Source organism: Centropristis striata, chromosome 6 (assembly GCF_030273125.1).
Source record: "Centropristis striata isolate RG_2023a ecotype Rhode Island chromosome 6, C.striata_1.0, whole genome shotgun sequence".
Lineage (NCBI taxonomy): Eukaryota > Metazoa > Chordata > Actinopteri > Perciformes > Serranidae > Centropristis > Centropristis striata.
Window position 1 is genome coordinate 25,661,550 of NC_081522.1, and position 18,433 is coordinate 25,679,982.

Below are 18,433 nucleotides of genomic sequence, written 5' to 3' on the forward strand. Positions count from 1 at the left end.
TAATCTGTCCCATCCACAAAACCTCAACAACTTTCACACCACTGTGAAATTCATCAGACAGTTTCATTTAGTGCTGAAATTACCAGCTGGTGATCGGATTAATAAATCGACAGAAAACACCAAACTCTCAGGCTGCAGCTGTTTTTCTTCTTCACTCTGTTTTATATGTTTTAAACTGAATATCTTTGGTTTTAGGACTGTTTGTTGGACAAAGATATTTCACTTTTCATTGTCATTAAATTTACTGTTGAGTTTAATTATGAATCCTTATGATTACTTCCATAATACTGTCAGACACTAGAAACAAAAGAAAAAGAAGAATAGCATCAATTAAAGATATCATCTTTTTTAGTCCACACATGGCGCTGATGGGAATTTAAGGATGCCTCTTTTATGAATAAATGACACCTTGATTATAATTATTTATGATAATTATAATCAAGGTGTCATTTGCTCTAAGTCATAGCTCATTGGGGCACCATCTGTAAAACAGAAAAATATAGCCAATTCACCTAAATCAGTCTCATAAAGTTACTAAACTGAATTCGGAACACTGATTAATAATTATGCATACAGTGTGTGTGTGGTTTTGTGGGGGTGAATCCCGTCACACAAAGAGTCATTAAACTCATGCTGTGAAGGGAGGCCTGGCCTTTTGGCCATTTGTTGCTCTGCACCTTCAACAAAGTTGTGTTTTGTTGAAAGACAATTTAAAGTATATTGTATGTGAATCAAGGTGTGAGCTGTATAAAGCAGCTATTCTCAACCTTGGGGTTTAGTCATTTTGTGTCTTTTTTGGTAATTTTGTATCTTTTTTGGTAATTTTGTGTCTTTTTTGGTAATTGTGTGTCTTGTTTTGGTCATTTTGTGTCTTTTTTTTGTCATTTTGTGACTTTTTTGGTCATTTTGTGTCTATTTTTTGGTCATTTTGTGTCTTTTTTTAAGTCATTTTGTGTCTTTTTTTGGTCATTTTGTTTCTTTTTTAGGTGATCTGAACTGTGCGTGTGAGATTCTGTTCAGTGAGCTGGGGTCGCGGACAACATGCATGTTAAATTGGGGGTCGTGACTCAAGAAGGTTGAGAACTACTGGTATAAAGCAAGATTAACATACAACTTCGAATGATGTAGCTACTAGCCTGGCTAACACCAGACCAAATCTCATTGGAGATTAGGTCTGGACACCAGCCGTTCATTTTTCCGTAGAGGAGGTGTGGTTTACGATCCTCCAGAGCCGTTTATTGGGTGCTTAGAATGTCTATCAAAAGCGTTTGTAGGTAGCTCTTAGCCAATCAGATCAGTTATACCAGATGACGTAGTAGAGCAACAGAGATGGATGTTTGTTGTGTGTGTGTCTGTGAGAGAGTGTTGCTTGCTGCTTCGCTTCTCCAGTTCTCGCTTTCTGCAAGATTATTTATTTTCAAGCTTTATTCCCCCTCATGTCATTCAGCCATACACATCCACTGATTTTATGGGCAATAAACAAGCTGCTGCGGGCCTCTCGGCGGCTCCGCTGTCCGCGGTAGCGGGGCTATTAGCCGCTAGTGGCAATTAGCTATTAGCTGCTAGCGGCGCTAATAGCCGCTAGCGACGCTAGCGACGCTAATAGCCCCGCTACCATAACGCCGGTGATCTCAGCGGAGCCGCCGAGAGACCTTTCGCCTTTTAACTTTCGCTCTAAACTATTTAAACCACCATCTACAGCTATAGAGAGTTTCGCGTCTGCAGCAGCCATGTTGGATCCGGAAAGCTTCCAAGTGCCGAGTAGTACGCGTCATCGTCTCACCGTCCCTCCCCGCTCTGTGATTGGATCCCTGAAACAGGGCTAAGAAACTGGCTTGGTTGCCAGACCATCTGGAGGTTCGAAATTAAATTCGAGCGCGCAAGGCAGTCTGGGTATACCCAGGCTATGTAGCTACACGAATCTCACAACAAATATACTAAAAACACACATATAAACCAAATAATTGATTACAGGTCAAATCATTTGTACTTGGAGTCCTTGGTGATTATCTAAGCCCAGTTACATTACTCACAGTCCAGTTGGAAAAGGGGGAGAAATCATTTTCGATGGAGGGCGTAGAAGGAAGTTTGATTACAGGCTGAGTTTCCTTATCAGAGAACAAAATGGAAGTGAAATGCCATTTTGTGAGTTGAATCAGAATGCTGTTGCATTTTAGGACATTCCACAACAGTTCAAGTGTAAAAAAAAGCCAAGATTCACCTGTGGTCCAATCACAACAGCTCATACATTACCCACAATGCAATGCAATGGTGGCAGGTGGCACCGTTTAGGGTAGCCTCTGCCACCAGTATGAATGTGTGTGTGAATGGGTGAATGAGTCAGCCTGTAGTGTAAAGAGCTTTGAGTGGTCGCAAAGCGACTAGAAAAGCGCTATATTAGTGCAGGTCCGTTTACCATTTACCCAACGCTGACTTGAGTGACATCACTTCAGAACAGGCATGCCCAAACTATTCCACAAAGGGCCGTGTGGCTGCAGATTTTCGTTTCAACCAAGCAAAAGCACAAATTTGACCAATCAACTGTCTGAAGACTGCGATCAGTTGATTAACTGAGTCAAGTCTGGTGTGCTGCTGCTTGGTTGGAACGAAAACCTGCAGCCACACGGCCCTTTGTGGAATAGTTTGGACATGCCTGCTTTAGAACATTCATCAGACTTCACACAGCTCCATCTAGAGGCTCTAACATCAAGGTTTTACCCTTCAATGCCACCATCGGGACAACATTTCCATGTATATAGATAAAATACCATTATTCCTACTCTCCAGAGGATGAACTCTTTAGTTTAATGACATTTCTCTTCTCGCACCACTCTGAGAAATTTGGTGATGCAGTTAATTGTGCATCTCTGAGAACTTGGATTGTGACTTTGTGCTGGATATTTTCAATAAAAATGATTGCCCACATGAGAAGAATAACAATAACATACAACAGAATAACATCCATGTTGTGACAGCGACCCTTGGGTCAAACAGCACATCTGGCAGTTATCTACTTTGGTTTCATCCCGAATCAATTTCAGAGGCATTCAGTGACAATCTGGAAAATTTATATCTGCTTCCAATTAGATATAATTGGTGTAATTGTCTGTGTGGATTAACCTTTAACAGCTTTCTCACGCCTCTCCATGCAGACAAGCCTCATGGGTGAGGTGTAGATGTTTTTTCTCTTCTCAATCTCTGTTTACGACAGCTCAGGTGTGTCAACACAACCTGAGGCCTCCCTCTGAGGAGCAGACATGTACTGAACGAGTCTGACCAGGAAAAAAAGGGAAATGCCTTTGGGGGGAAATATCTCGCCTGACAGCCTGACTTCAGACCTGAATCCTTGACTTTAGGTCAAAATAAAGTCCTTTAAGATAATTTTACAGACATTCAGATTGTATTTCCTAATGACTTGCATGATTTTAGAAGAGGAATCTAAATCACTATAAATTACTCTGCTAATAAACCTCCTTTTATTTGCATTTTTCAAAAATGGACAAAATTGCCCAAGACTCCATAGAGTTAAACCAATCTGAGTGGGTCCATTCTGCATAACAAGTACTTTTACTTTTGATACTTTAAGTACATTTTGATGCTGATACCTTTGTACTTTTACTTCACAAAGTTTTGAATGCAGGACTTTTACAGTGAGGCATTAGTACTTTTACTTATGTAAGGGACTTTTTCCACCACTGCTCAAAACTATGTTTTTGTTACAAAAACAGTAATCAAGCTTGATCGATGGCACACATGTTCATAAAATAGCCTGTTTCCACATGTCTCTACTATTTACATTTAGCCTTTTTGCCTCTAGATGCAGCGACAACTTTAGTCTGTGTTGCAAATGCAGCACAAAGAGTAAAGTTCCTGTTGTTATGGGGGAACCCCTGCCCCACAGTTGGCAATAGACTGTGTAATAATATAATACTATATTCTTTTGTTTCCCCTTGGTTTTCCTTTCCCTGTGTCTTGTGCTCTTATTGGCTGCAGCTCAGGTCCAACATTTAACAAATATTTTGCCTGCTAGATATCTGGAATGACTGTGTAATGAATCTGAACAGGTCAGGCATAAAGAGACAGATATTTCCCCCAGAAGTTAGTAGAGATCAAAAGCAGAGTGATTATTGGACTCAAACTCATCAGGTGGACACAACACGACTTAGAATCAATGCTTATGTTGCTCTGTGACTACAGGTCATGTAAATAGCCAGCCGTTATAGCCATATCAACCTCACAGGGCAGTAATGTTTTTGGTTTTTTGTGTTTTTGTGCCCCCAATTGGCCTGAAAACCCTGTTCACGCCATGTATAATTCCCTTGTTAGTTCAGTCTTTCACATTGTTGCAAAACTCTAACTTATCTGAGTCTCTTTTACACCCTTTTTTTTACTTCTTTGGAGACTGTGGAGCCCTGACACGATGCTGTACAGCTCGACCCCCTGCTACTGTCAGCTTGTAATGTCGGTGATCGAGGAATTTAAGCTCATTCTCCTGCTGCACTCAATGGAGGCTGATCTGGATAAGAGGATCAGACTCAAGCCTGAAATGTTAATGTAAATGTTCTGTAAATACTTGAAAAGCCTTGTTGAGGCCCATCGAATCCCTTTGTGCACGCCAACATCTGCCTAAAGCGTCTCCACATCACCTGCTTCGATCCCTCCACCAGCCAGTGAATGGGGAAGAAAGGGAGTGAGTCGTTCTCCACGCTGGCCTTTTATCGCTGGCCTTTTTCTGCATCACTTTTTTGGGCATTTTGCATTCAGTGGTTTGAGAGGGACGAGGGCCATCGAACATCCGTGGATCGAAGAGAGACCACACACTCACAGGCAGCTGAGGAGTGGAGAAAACAGGGAGAAAAGTGGAGGACAAATCAAATGGCTCTCCACCAGCTACTCTACGGGGGCTCCACTTGTTCTCCGCTGCAATGGGCCCTGGTCTGAGTGGCCCCCCTTTCAGAGCACTGTGGGCCACCCGGATCTGCCCCGTCATCCATTACAGTGTCCAGAGTGGCGCTGGGCACCGAGGAGAAGGAAGAGGAGGAAGAGAAGGAGAAGGAGGAGGAGAAGGAGGAGGAGGAGGAAGAGGAGGAGGGGGAATGGGGGGTGATGATGGTGGCAGAGAACCAGGCGGACACCAGCAGAAACAAGATGGTTGGATAACCAGAAAAAGTATAAGAAAAAAACACCCTCAGCACCCCTCATCCCTCACCCGCCCAGAAATGAGAGAGGAGACAAATGAGGAGGAGGAGGAGGATTAAAAAAGCATTAAGGGGGGATGAGGGAGGAGGGAGGAGGAGGAGGAGGAGGAGGAGGAGGAGGTGGGGGTACAGAGCGTAGAAGGATGAAGGCATGAGGCTCGAAAAAGGGGAGAAATGTGGGACAACAGGGTGACGGAAGATGTGCAGCAGCACAGAGAAGATGTGAAAGGAGGAGAGAAAATGAGAGATTAAGAGCTGAGGACAGAAAAAGGAAAAAGGAGCTGGACAGAAAAAATGTCAAAAAAGACTGAAGAGTGAGAAACACAAAAAAGAAAAGAATGAAAGAAAAGGGAAAATCTGGCCCTGAGGAAATGCACTGCAAAAAGAACCCCAATCTTAGCATTAAAATTTCTTATTTAGAAACTCAAAGAAATCTAAACTTTGTCAGACCCAGAGAACTTTATTTTAAATGCAAGTTTCCACAAGACATTCAGAACATTTCTATTTTCTTCACAACCTGATTGTTGTTTCTAGAAAATCCTTTAAAGAAAACATAACACCGACCAGCCTGTAAAGCCACAAACTGTAAAAAAAATAAAAAAAATAAAAAAATAAAATAAAAAAAAACTGGCTATAAAGCAGCTGCTACAGAAGGCTAAGTATTCAACAAACTCTGTATCTAAATAAGTTATTGTCAAAGGCTGAAACATCAAAGAGTCTGACAGGTAAGGACAGACAATTTACATTTATGATGCTTTTTTTATTTTTATTCTACCCCTAAATGTCAAAGATCTGTGATGTGACATACAAACATAAATACCATAAACACCCAATGTATCGTATGATTTCTTAATAAAAAAAAACTAGACACATTTTCTGCTTACAGAAACACAAATTTGCCTTTTTCTTTGCATCTTCACAACATTTTTCAAAACTGTGACATTAATAGTGCTGTTTAACAACAAATGTTTTTTCAGATTTGTTTCAAAGTAACAAAAAAAGGATAAATCAATAATAAATAAAAACAAATAACCATTTGCCTTTTTGTTTGCATCTACATAACATATCAAAATTGTGACTTTAATTTGTTCAGGAAATCTGGTCAGAACAAGTTAAATGCAATACAGGACACACTATTAACGGATTAGAATTGTTAAATGGGTTTAAACTTAGCCTCGTAACAAAAATAAGCTTTTTAAAATAAGCTACTTTTTCACATTTCTGTTTCCAGTCACAGCCACATTTTGGAGAAGTCTTGCTGAGGGATTTAATGAGTTAATGTGAAACATAAAGCTGAATATGGGAGATTCTAGAAGATTTAAAGTGTTTGTTACACAGGTGTCACCATGGGTTCTTATGAGTTAAGTAAACATATATTTGGACACATGTGTAGGGCTTTCATAGTTATGCAGTATTGTGTTGAAAGGCAAAATGAAGATACATTATCTATAACATAGAGCAGGGGTAGGCAACCGGAGGCTCCAGAGCCATATGAGGCTCTTCAGGCCGTCTGCAGTGGCTCCCTGTGGCTGTGACAAAATAATTATACGAAATAAAATCTTTATAAAAATATTTGTTTTCAATTTAATTTTTTTTAAACATTGGTGTAGACCCACAGCAATTTGCATTCTTTGATTGTAAAAATGTAAAGCATATATATGGCATTATTTATTTATTTTCACTTTTTGGTCAACTTTAATGTGCATCATAGCTTACAGCACAACACCTTAATCTTTACATTTTGCCAACTTCAAGTCTAGTTTTAAGTTTCCCTAGCTAGGCTAGCTTTTGATTCCAAATCTGCTGAGGTATTTATCAAGTGTCAAGCCTCTCATTTGCACTTTGGTTCTCACTGCATTCTGACAAAATCACATTGATAATGCTCATTATGACCTATTAGTAAAGCTGGTAGGATAGTTTAGACTTTGTAGGCTGTTTCATCGTCATTGTAAGGCTTGAAATAAGGTTTGCGGCTCCATTCAGACATTTTTCCCCTTTTTTCCGCCAACAGTGGCTCTTTTGCCCATAAAGGTTGCCGACCCCTGACAAAGGGATATGGGATCAAGACTTGTATCGGCAGATATTAAATATGATTCTGATCTGGATGATGAACTGTTAAAGTGTTAATGTGCAAATCAATTATATTTAAAAAAAAGTGTAAAGGCCTCCACACACACACACACACACACACACACACACACACACACACACAAGGCTGAACGACTTGTACAGACGGGTATTTTTTTTACAGTGTGTGAGGGAAAAGGAGGCCTGAGAACAGTGATGGGAGACACACAGTGGGGTGGGGGGGTGGGGGGGGGGGGGGGTGTAACGAGGCTGGGGGTGTTAACGAAGACTAATGAAGGCAGGAGTGCCGCTTAACCTGCACTCCATCGCTCTGTGAGGCCTCCAACCTCGAAGTGTCGGAGGAAGAATGTGTGTGTGTGTGTGCCCCCCCTCACCCTAACACACTGCGCTCCCACACTTCTGCTCCAGCTTCACAGTGTGACAGCGTCCTCTCCTCCTCGCCGCCGCCACCGCCACCACTGGGACAAATCGCAGTGCCATCGTGCGTCACGCTTAAATACTCCCCCCCCACCCTGCCGCCTCCCCTCCCCCTCTTCTTTTCTCTGTTGCTCTGCACCACCACCCCCCACATCCCCCTCAGTCTGCCCTCTTACACCTCCCGTCTTTCTGCTGTTGCCCCCTTTCCTACTGTTACAAAACAAATCTCCCCTCTGACAGCATAATTCAGCGGGCCGGGGCCAGAGGAGGAGGCGAAGGACGGACAAGCCTCCTCAGCTGACCTCTAGCGAGGACCCGGCTGGTTGTTTCCCCACGTAACCCCGGCCTCCATTCAGCCGAAGGCCAGCGGGAAGAAAAAGAGGGGCGACTCGGGAGGATTCAAACCGGTGGCTCCTGTGTATGCCTGAGTGAATGCCGTTGAGCCTAACACCCACTAATCTGGTCATCAAATACCCCCACTGCCTCCACTGGAAATCTGTGTTTTTCTTTTTCCTCCAGACTATCAGCGAGGGCCGTTTGCCCAGCCAAAGCTGCTTTGGACAGAGATGAAGGGGATAAAGGGATGGAAAGCAAAAGGAAAGAGAGAAAGAGAGAGAGAGATGGTGAGAAACAGGAGGAAATAAAGACATGAAGTAATGGAGAGGAAATAAAGAAAAGGTCATCTGAGGTGACCACAGTCTTGTTTGTGCCGTAAATCCAAATAGGCTTTTATACAGTAATTCTCTACCAAACTGGTTCCCCTGGTGTCAACAACTACTGCAACTCTCTACCGGCGGGTCTTCCTGCTGCAGCACCAAGCCTCTGGAGATGATCCAGAACGCGGCTGCGCGTCTGGTCTTCAACCAGCCCAGGAGAGCACATGTCACTCTGCTAGGGTTGTCACGCTACAAAAATTTTCAACTCTATACCGATACTCAGGAAAATATTCGATACTCTATACCATTTTCGATACCACAAGGATAAAACCAAAGACCCCAAAATTTAACAGAAATATTTTTATTAACAAGAAAAATGCAACATGTAAAAATGAACAGAACCACAGGTTAAATATTTATAATAAAAAACAGTTGTGCGAAAAAGAAACTGCAACTATGATAACAAGCTTCAGGTCTGAGGTAGTGCAAAAAATAAATAAATACAATAAACAATAACAATTACAACAATATTTTGAGGTTATATGGTTTAGCTGCTTAATAAGTTGTTGGATCGATACTTTTGAAAATATTGTATTTGGACACAACATTTTAGTATTGATACTTTTTGGAGTATTGATACTTTTGACCACCTTACACTCCCCTCCTCATCTCTCTGCACTGGCTCCCGGTCACAGCCCGCATCAAATTCAAAGCCTTGTCTCTTGCCTACAAAATAGCAACAAGCACAGCTCCATCTTCTCTGAACTCCTTTGTTCAGGTCCACAAACCCTCCTGCCCACTACGCTCCTCCAGTGAAAGACGTCTGGCTCCTCCACCGCTGAAGGCCTCTACGTCTCAAACCAGACTCTTCTCCTCTGTAGTGCCCCGGTGGTGGAACCAACTTCCAAACTCCATCCAATCTGCTGAGTCGTTCTCAATCTTTAAGAAGAGACTGAAGACCAACTCTTTACTGAACACCTTCACTCTTGATCTACACTGACGACTACGACAAGTATCATACTGACCGCTCTTGTGACCTATAAAGAACTTGTGTCCTAATGGACTCAAACTGAACCTACAGCACTTACTCTTACTATGTTTCTTGACTTCATCCTTGCTTCTGTTGTATTCCTCTCATTTGTACGTCACTTTGGATAAAAGCGTCTGATAAATGACATTGTAGAATTGTAGAATTGTAGAACAAGAAATGTGTCGATAGAACTGATTATCAAAAACTTTTTAAATCCGTTTTCCTGCTTACGGTATTCACAGATACGCGTTGTAATATTTTCTCATCTTGGATTTTGGTGGTGAATCACCGTTGACATCGGCTGACATCACCTTGTTAGTTTCACCACACATTTCTCTTTTTTTGCCCCAGAAATAAGCTCCTCAAAACCTTGGCACCATGGCAGTGGATTTGTTTGTTGTACTTCCCTAAAATGAGTTTGGGGTGCTCCGAAACCAAAACATTATTTTGGCTTGCTACATGTTCTCACCTGAAGAAAAAAACCCACCCAGGAGCCATCTTGCACCCCCCTTGGCAAGTATCTAGCCCCACAGTTTGAGAAACACTGTTCTATTGTTTGTCTTTGTCCACTCTCTTCACTTAGGTTTCCCTGAGCTGGATGTCCTCGGACCTTCTCTCTCTCTTTCTCTCCTGGCTGCCGGCGCCAGATGTTTGCATCTATCTGTAATTTAGTTTACTGTCTAGAGTGCAGTTTTACTATGTTTGTCTATTCTGTACACACCTGTACGGTCTGACTGTCCCTTCTGGGAAAGGGATCTCTTCTCTGCAAGCTCCTTTCCTCCTCAGGTTCACACTCTGTCTGAGTTTTAGCACCTGTCTCTTTAAGCCTCCACTTTCCAAAAAAGTCTGCTCTGATTGGTCAGTGTATCATTTATCCAAAGCGACGTACATTTGAGAGTTAATACACAATCAATCAATCAATCAATCAATCAATCTATCTATCTATCTATCTATCTATCTATCTATCTATCTATCTATCTATCTATCTATCTATCTATCTATCTATCTATCTATCTATCCATCCATCCATCCATCCATCCATCCATCCATCCATCCATCCATCCATCCATCCATCCATCCATCCATCCATCCATCCATCCATCTATGTAGTGAGGAAACAACACGTGAGTTAGTGCCGTGGGTTGCATGGAGTCCTATTAGGACGTAAGTGCTTTTAAGTAGTGCCTGAGGACCATGCGAACAGTTTTTTAAATTCATTTTTTATTAAATTATTAATTGTTACGTGTGTTGATTATGTGTGAAGGTGTTCAGTAAAGAGCTGAGTCTTCAGTCTCTTCTTAAAGATTCTTAAACATCTGCTCTATCTCTGTCTCTCTGCGGTGTCATTGCAGCCGGGGAATGACTGTAAGCGCACTGTTGCAGCCCTACTTTCTGTATTATAGTTGAGACAATCTAACTGAATTCATTTAAAGGGACAGTTTCTGAACACCTTGACCTGCTATATAATCACAAAAGACATCTCACTTTGTTCTGTACCTAACCTTTAAAGTCATTTTACAGCAGCCTGAAAACCTGTCTCTTAGAAATGTAAAGGCTGTTTCACCTCTGACCCCGGCCACCGTCACTGTTTGCTTTGCTGCACCTGTAACCACACCCAACAGTGATGTCATGATGCACTTATACACCCAGTGCTACACCTCTGTGGTGAGATGAGAGATTAGAAGTCAGGAAAAAAAAAAATTCAGTGGGTGTTGCTCTTTCAGATGATGACTTCTACTGATATATATATTGATCAACATACGGCTTCTAGGTCATCATAACACGTAGAGTACATTTGTATTTTATAAATTGTGTTTTTATTCATCTTTGAGGGTTTCTGAAACCAGAAAATCATAATTCTGTTAAAGAAAGGAAATACTTGTTTAGAGTAATTATCTAAGAGGCAAACACACCCAAGACATCTGACCATAACCCATCATACTTCCACCATATATTGGCCTTTTATAGATCTATTAGTATCTAATGCTATCGGCGTACAAGTTCAATATTCACATCGTGCAAACATTTACCAAACATGTAATGGGAAAAACGGAAAAAAAGTAGAGTGTGGCACTACTTCTGAAAAGATGGTGATGTATGTACAATGTATAATAATGGTAAATATAAGGTATTTGCTGAAGAAAGCAGCCTTCGGAGTACCTTTGCATTGCCATATCGGTGTACATTTTTTATATCAGAATTGGTCTAAAAATAATCCCATACCAGTCAGACTTTAAAAATAATGCCACATAAAACCTCCAATTAGGCTCACATGTGTAATCTAAAGTAAATAGTGAGGATTTAAGTTGTTGGAGAAAGACATATTTGCAAATTACACACAAGGATTTCAAGGAAAACCAAACCAAAACCATCAAAGATCACTCTGAGCCAAATAAACAAATAATTAATTGTGTGTTTTCAGACAGACGTATTTAAAATGTGAATCTATCCTTTAAATAAAGGACAGAAAATAAATCCTGTCAGTCATATTTAGCTCTGCTTTGGTTGGCATGCTTGGTGTGTGTGGTGCGGTGGGCATCTCATCTCAGCCGCCCCCTGCATGTGTTTGACTGACAGCCTGCCTGACTGTGACGGCCATCTGTCAGCACACTCTGTTAGACAACAAGAGGCCCGGAGACTCCATGAGCCCGGGCGGAGTGCAGGCCACGGCTGGCACTACCCATTCACAAATATCTTTTGGGAGGACAGATGGTGCTGAGTTTTCTCCTCATGTGTCTTTTCTTCCACCATCACCCATTCCTGCACTGCCTCTTCAGCGAGCTGGTCCCTCCCTTTGTGCCCCGACATTTCAGCAAAGCTTCATTAAAAACAAAAATAAAAACAGAAAAGGGAGGAGGCGTGAGGGAGCCCGGAGGCTTTCTGCAGGTACCGTCCCGTCCAGCAAAGATCCAGGCTCACTGGCCCGTAAACAAAAGGTTTCACATCTCTTCAGCTAAAACTGGCTGCGACCAGCTTCTCCCCCCTAATCTTTGTTTCAAGTCTCATCCCCCAAAAAGATTCAACCAAGCAGATCAGTGTCCTCCCTGGCACGGTGCGACTGTACCGTACAGCAACAAGGGCAAACCAGGGGATAAGGAGCTCAAAAACACTTCCAATGTTCAGGCTTATGGTGACAAATCCTGATTCATCCCCACTGACTTCTTAAACCTCTTCCAACCTGCAGGATGTGCCGGTGGGTCCGTTCATACAAACCCTCACCAAAGCCACTAGGATTCATTGGTAGAGATTGTAAAGTTCTTACAAAAAAACAATAATGTCAGGCTGAATTTGGGATAATGTGTCTAAATATAATGCACAAAAGGCCCCTGATACAGGATATAATGACCCATATAGACATATAAAAGAATGACGCAAGAAGGAACACATTACTGACAGAACAACCAACTTCAACAATAAACTTCAGCTTCTACGCCAACATGGAATAAAAGCATGTAAAGTGTCTCTGTAAGACGCCCCAAAACCACCAAGTACTCTGGTTATTGGTCTTAGTCCTCGTGAAAATATTATGCAGGCTGCAGATTTATTGTCTAATTCTTATACATTCAGCTGCCAAAAAACCCACAGCTGAAAATTAGGAGTGAATTTGTTAACAAGCAGCCCATCACCTCTTCCTCATTTAAACCTCTGAATGCTTTTGATCACTTGGGGGAAGCAGAAACAAGAACCAAACACAGCACTGGCATATCATCCCATTTTAAGCCAATATGTTGATTTTTTTGGCAAACAGTTGCTTATTTACATCCCCAGCAGTCACAGAGCAACATTATAATTCATTAAGTGTCTTTGTGTTTGGGAGGCAGGCCAGTATTCTCTCTTTTAGCTCTGTTTTTGGTCTCCACCACCACCTGAGGGAAATGTGTGTCTCTTTAGCTGCTAAATCCTCTGCTGAACAGGTAGTTAACTGTGGCTTTTTATAGCTTTATCTCTGAATAAAATGCTATGGGAGCGGTGAGAGTGAACAAGAAAAGTAAAGTTGAGCAGATAAACAAGGAGCTAAAACTCCCTATGATGCTCTGTAAAGACATGAGGAGCTGCAGATTCAGCAGTTCATTCATCACTACAAGCAACGAGTCTAGTAATCACGAGTGTAACAAGAAGACACAGAAGGCAAATACACTGCAGAGGTCTCTAGAAATGTATTCCCAAATGTTCACAGTTATTTACAAACTTGCACACTTTAATAAAGCAAAACCTGCCAGCAAAAAAACGCATTTTGTGCTCAATTGACTTTTTGGAAAGGTCTCATGAACAACAAGTTCAAGGTACCTTTGAATTTGTGATTAGGATTAAAGAATATGTTTTCCCCCTAAAGTCAGCTTTATTAGCAAAGTGCACCATTACAAATAACAACTGGAGGAAATAGACAAATTACAGAAATACGCAGCGACAGAGGTTTATGAAATAAAAGTACTTATAGTTATAAACTCAAACAAGTTCAGTGAATATTTTACATTTGGAGCACGGACTTAAACGTCTTCACAGCTTTTTGGTTGAAGGAGGTAAACAATGTTTTAAAGTAAGTTTTAATTTTTTTTTTAATTCTCAGAGTCAGAAAGTGAAACGCTGACGTCCAGCAGCTGCAACACAACAAATTGGTTTTGTTTGGCAGCATAAAAAGTGAAAAGGAAGGATCCTTGGCTAGTTTTCTGGTTAAAGAATTTCACGGTTGCAGGGTGTATTTATTTTTAATCTTTTAGTGATAAATAATATAGCCTAAACATGCTTTGGTTTGTAAGCATTAAAAAACCAAAACACCACAGAGTTTTATCAGCTCCAGGCATCGATACAATAGTCTAAGATCAATTCTCAGACTCAGACGTGTGGACTTCACACTGACTCAGACCTGCGTATACGAACTGAGAGCAGACTGAGATCTGATCTTACCCTCCGCTCACGTCCACATTGATAAATGCCGAGCCTTGTAGAAATGATCGTACGCCCACTTTACGCTCACTTTCTGTCGTACGCTCATTCGATAAATGAGGGCCAGTGTCTTTTCCTGCCAAATTTAGCTGGTTATTCAACCAAAATCCAAATACTTTTGGGTCCTCACATGTCCTTAGAACTGTGCTAATTGGAACCTGACTGATATGGGATTTTTGAGACTGATGCCATTACTGATTTCAAGGGGAGGAAAATCATCAATAACCGATAGTGGCCGACACTTTTTTACACTTTTTTTTTTCTCATCTGTTGGGCTCTAGTGGTAATAACTGAGAGTTTACATCAAATATCTGCTTATATTCAGACTTTTGTTGTATTACTTTTGGATCAGACAGTTTCAGGTTTAAATAATGAGCTTGCTAGTTTTAAACTGTATTTTGTTGTCCTTCTATTACAACTTCCTCTTTTGTTAGAAGACATTGAAAAACTTTAAGCAAAAGGTAATACAGAAATTATATATAATGTATAATTTCATTCTTGGCACTGAAACATATATCATATTAGCACTTTTCCAACATGATCACTTCATATCATCACATCACAGATATTAAGCGGAAAATGAGCCAAACACAAGGTCACTGTAGCTGCTGTACCATTAAAAAAAAAGGAGGTTTATTGGCTCCTGGTTGAGCATGAAGCTTCATCCCTGCTGAAAGTTTCTCAGTTTGTTATTTTTTAGACTTGCATCCCTTCATTTGTGCAAAAAGGCAGGTTGGAACAGTCACCATTACCAAACAGACACCAATTAAACCTTTAAAAAACCAGCTGAGTTGCTTCAGCAGACAGACAAGTCTCCAAAAACACTGAAACTGACAATTTCAACATCTTAACAAGCCTCTTCCTTTTCACAAACCTCTGGGCATTTTTGGTTGTATACAATATTATTAACTTTACCTCCTATTTAGTAATTCTACAGAGGTTTAAGGTGGGTTTCTATCTGTCTTGTACCACCAGAAAACTTCCAGAAAACGCTTTAGGATGGCAGATAAAGCCTGTATGTATCTGCAGTGATAGTATGGGTTGCTGAGGAGCATTGTAGGATTACTGCTGTTGTTGTTGCCAGATATGGAGCCCCTGACACCCTTAATAAGCCAGTCAGACTACCGTGTCCAAACTTCTCTTTTCATGCTTGACAGCTCCGGTTTAGGGCTGATATGTGACGTCCTGCGTCTCTCAAACGTTTTAATCTGCGATCCCAACAGATAGAGAGGAGCAGGCAAGCTGATGGCCAGCAGAGTCTCAGCCACATGAGAAAAATCTTGTCGGGTTTGTTTTTTTAAACGATTGAACTCCGTAAATGCGCGCATTACGCACGACAGGTCCAATTTCTAGAATTCTGGGAATAAAACAGAGCTAAAGATTTCTAAACTACACCAGATCTTTTCTGGTTTGTTTGGGGGCACCTGCGCAATCACCTTAAAGTTGTCTCAGCGAGAACAAAACACTCTGTCTCATGGAAATATGAACATTTAACAAGTTTAAGAGTGTCCGTGTCATGTGAGGACAAACGTGAACGAGCATGTCTTACCTTGTTGGCACATGAGGATCAAGTGTGCAGCCAGGAGCAGCCAACAGCCTGTAGTCTCCATTTTTTGGGGTAAAAAAGCAAACAAAAAAAGCTCGCAGATGCTGTAAATAAAAAATGAGACAGTGATGTTGGGGGAGAAGGTCCCGGTCGGCCCGCAGCCCTCACAGCTCCATGCTGCACGGCTCCTGCCTGCCGGATGCGCTCGGTTGTGGTCTTGCTGCCGTGTTATGGAGTACAGATCCTGGTCCCGGTGCGACGCGACGCAACGCTCCGTGCTCTCTCCTCCACACCGACTGAGTGAGGACGCGCCGCCAGACTGGAGCTGTGCACCGCCCACAGCCCGCAGCCACCCGGCCTCACCTCCTCACACATCACACTACTGACACCACTGTGACAGCATTATATGAAAAGTTTGTAGGCCATATGTGCATTTATTACTAGGTTATTACTAAGTATCCAAGAAAGACAATAAGTCAATGTTAAAGGGGGATAGGCTAGAAAGAAAGAAAGAATTTATTTTTTATTTATTTTATTTATTTGCACCATAGGAAAGGATAATTACAAAAAACAGAAATCAAACAAGAATAGTAAGTGCGGGAGAAGTTAACCCTCTGGAGTCCATCTATTTATTGGAATTATGGGATCGGCATTAACTTTATTTATATGTGATATGTAGACAAGCTAAGAAAGCCAGTTGAAAGTACAATCATAAGAGCTTTCTCAGTGTGCCATTTATGTTTCTAGACCATTTTTAAAATGTGAATTTTCTTTCTACAGTGAAAACTACTATTATTTTTAAGTTACATGCCAATAGACTGTTTTGTAGTTTTATTAATTTATTATTTTTTTCTGCTGTTTTTGTGTGTATAAATGTTAAAAGAAATAAATAAAATAAAAAAAGGTACATTTCCAAAAACACCTGTGTCTTTTTTTGTATTTTCGGTATTTTCGGCAGCTTTATCGTTTAATCAAAATAAAATGAGAAATCTGACTGATAGCCAAGTTTGTGTGGAGAAAAAAGAGCCATGCATGTGATGTAAGGACCGACTGAACGATGCTAAACAGAGACAGAAATTAATGCTAGAAAGTTGACAAATTTGAACCAAAATCTCCTGGACTTCAGAGGTTTTAAAAAAGGAAAATACAAAAATTAAAAAATAAATCAACAACAACAATGAGAGAAAGCAATAACAAAAAAAGAAAGCAAAAGCCATTTTATAGCACACATACACACAAAAAAGTCTGAAATAAAAACATGGGTGTGTAAAAAGGTAAAATAATTGTATTTGAGTGTGTGAGTAAGAGATAATGATCCAATGACAAATATACTGGTAAAGAAACTATTAGGAGTCTTGATTTAACAGGTTAGCTTTCAGTCTTAACTTCAAATTATTGAGGGATGAAGATAGTTTCACTACATGAATATGAGAATTCCAAAGTATGGAGCCTCTGTAACGATGAATGATGGAAGGTAAATAATAATTAAATAATTTAGGTAGGATGATAATAGAGGCATGGAAGAAGAACAACAATAAGTTATGAAGTGATGCGCACGAATAAGTTAAGAAAGGAAGAGGGGAATAAAAAGAACATAAAAAGAGAATATGATGGGAAAAGATGCATGAATGGAATAAACAAGGGAAGTTAGGAAAGTTAGAGACATTTTAAAAAAGAAAGGCAGGAAATAGGTAGAACCCCACAGAACTAAAACAAAACAAAAATAGCCACAAGAAAAGATTTTTAATTTGATTCTATGAATTTGCAGAGCTGGATCGATTTGTAAGCAGCCCTAAGGGGCAAAAAGTGAGCTGTAGGCCCCCACTGAGCCCCCATGGTCCTGTGTTTGGCCCTTAGTTGTGAAGTATAAACTGTAATATTAATGCACTTATAATTAATAAACAGTAGGTCAGAGGTATGATCACAATATCCTGTTAATGAGGTGCAATAACTTGTTCTCAGCACAAGCCAAAATTCAATACATTTTTTGAAAATACACATAAAAAATGTTATGCTTGCTTGAAGTGTTTTTTTTTACTTATTGGGAAATTGTCAATGAGCTAGAAAGAGACAACTTCACACAATTATTTATGCAGGGTATATGGGAGGAGGAAGGAAGATTCAATCAAAAAACAACAAATAACAAAAACGCTGTCATCAATCATCAATCAATCATCACTGAGCATCCTCATAATGTCATTATCATTAATGTGAATCATCAAAAATCCTCAGCACCAAGTCAAGTCAAGTTAAGTCAAGTTAAATTTTATTTCTATAGCGCATTTACAGACGGCTGAGACGCACCAAAGTGCTTTGCATAAAAGTGCATAAAGTGCAATAAAATCCAGGATTTACAAAGGTAAAAGAAACAAAAAAGGGCTAAAAGACATTGCCTGCAAGAGTTAAAATAAAGCAAAAGAAGAAGGGATAATTTAAAGGACTTAAAAGGGGACACTATTCTCTAGCATTTGCAAGAGGAAGACGTTAATTGAAAGCAAATGAAAAGAGGTGGGTCTTCAAGATAGACTTAAAAACATCCAGGGACTGTGCTGCA

General features: G+C 40.6%; 1 protein-coding gene across 1 annotated transcript in view; it reads right to left on the bottom strand.

Moving 5' to 3' along the window:
- Positions 1-16,224, bottom strand: part of ptprz1a (protein tyrosine phosphatase receptor type Z1a) — a 140,023-nt gene extending 123,799 nt beyond the window's left edge. Inside the window, exon 1 of the mRNA XM_059334596.1 lies at positions 15,883-16,224. Coding sequence (XP_059190579.1) covers positions 15,883-15,943 — 61 coding nt within the window. The 5' untranslated portion in view covers positions 15,944-16,224. The remainder of the gene's footprint in view (positions 1-15,882) is intronic.
- Positions 16,225-18,433: the final 2,209 nt, after the last annotated feature.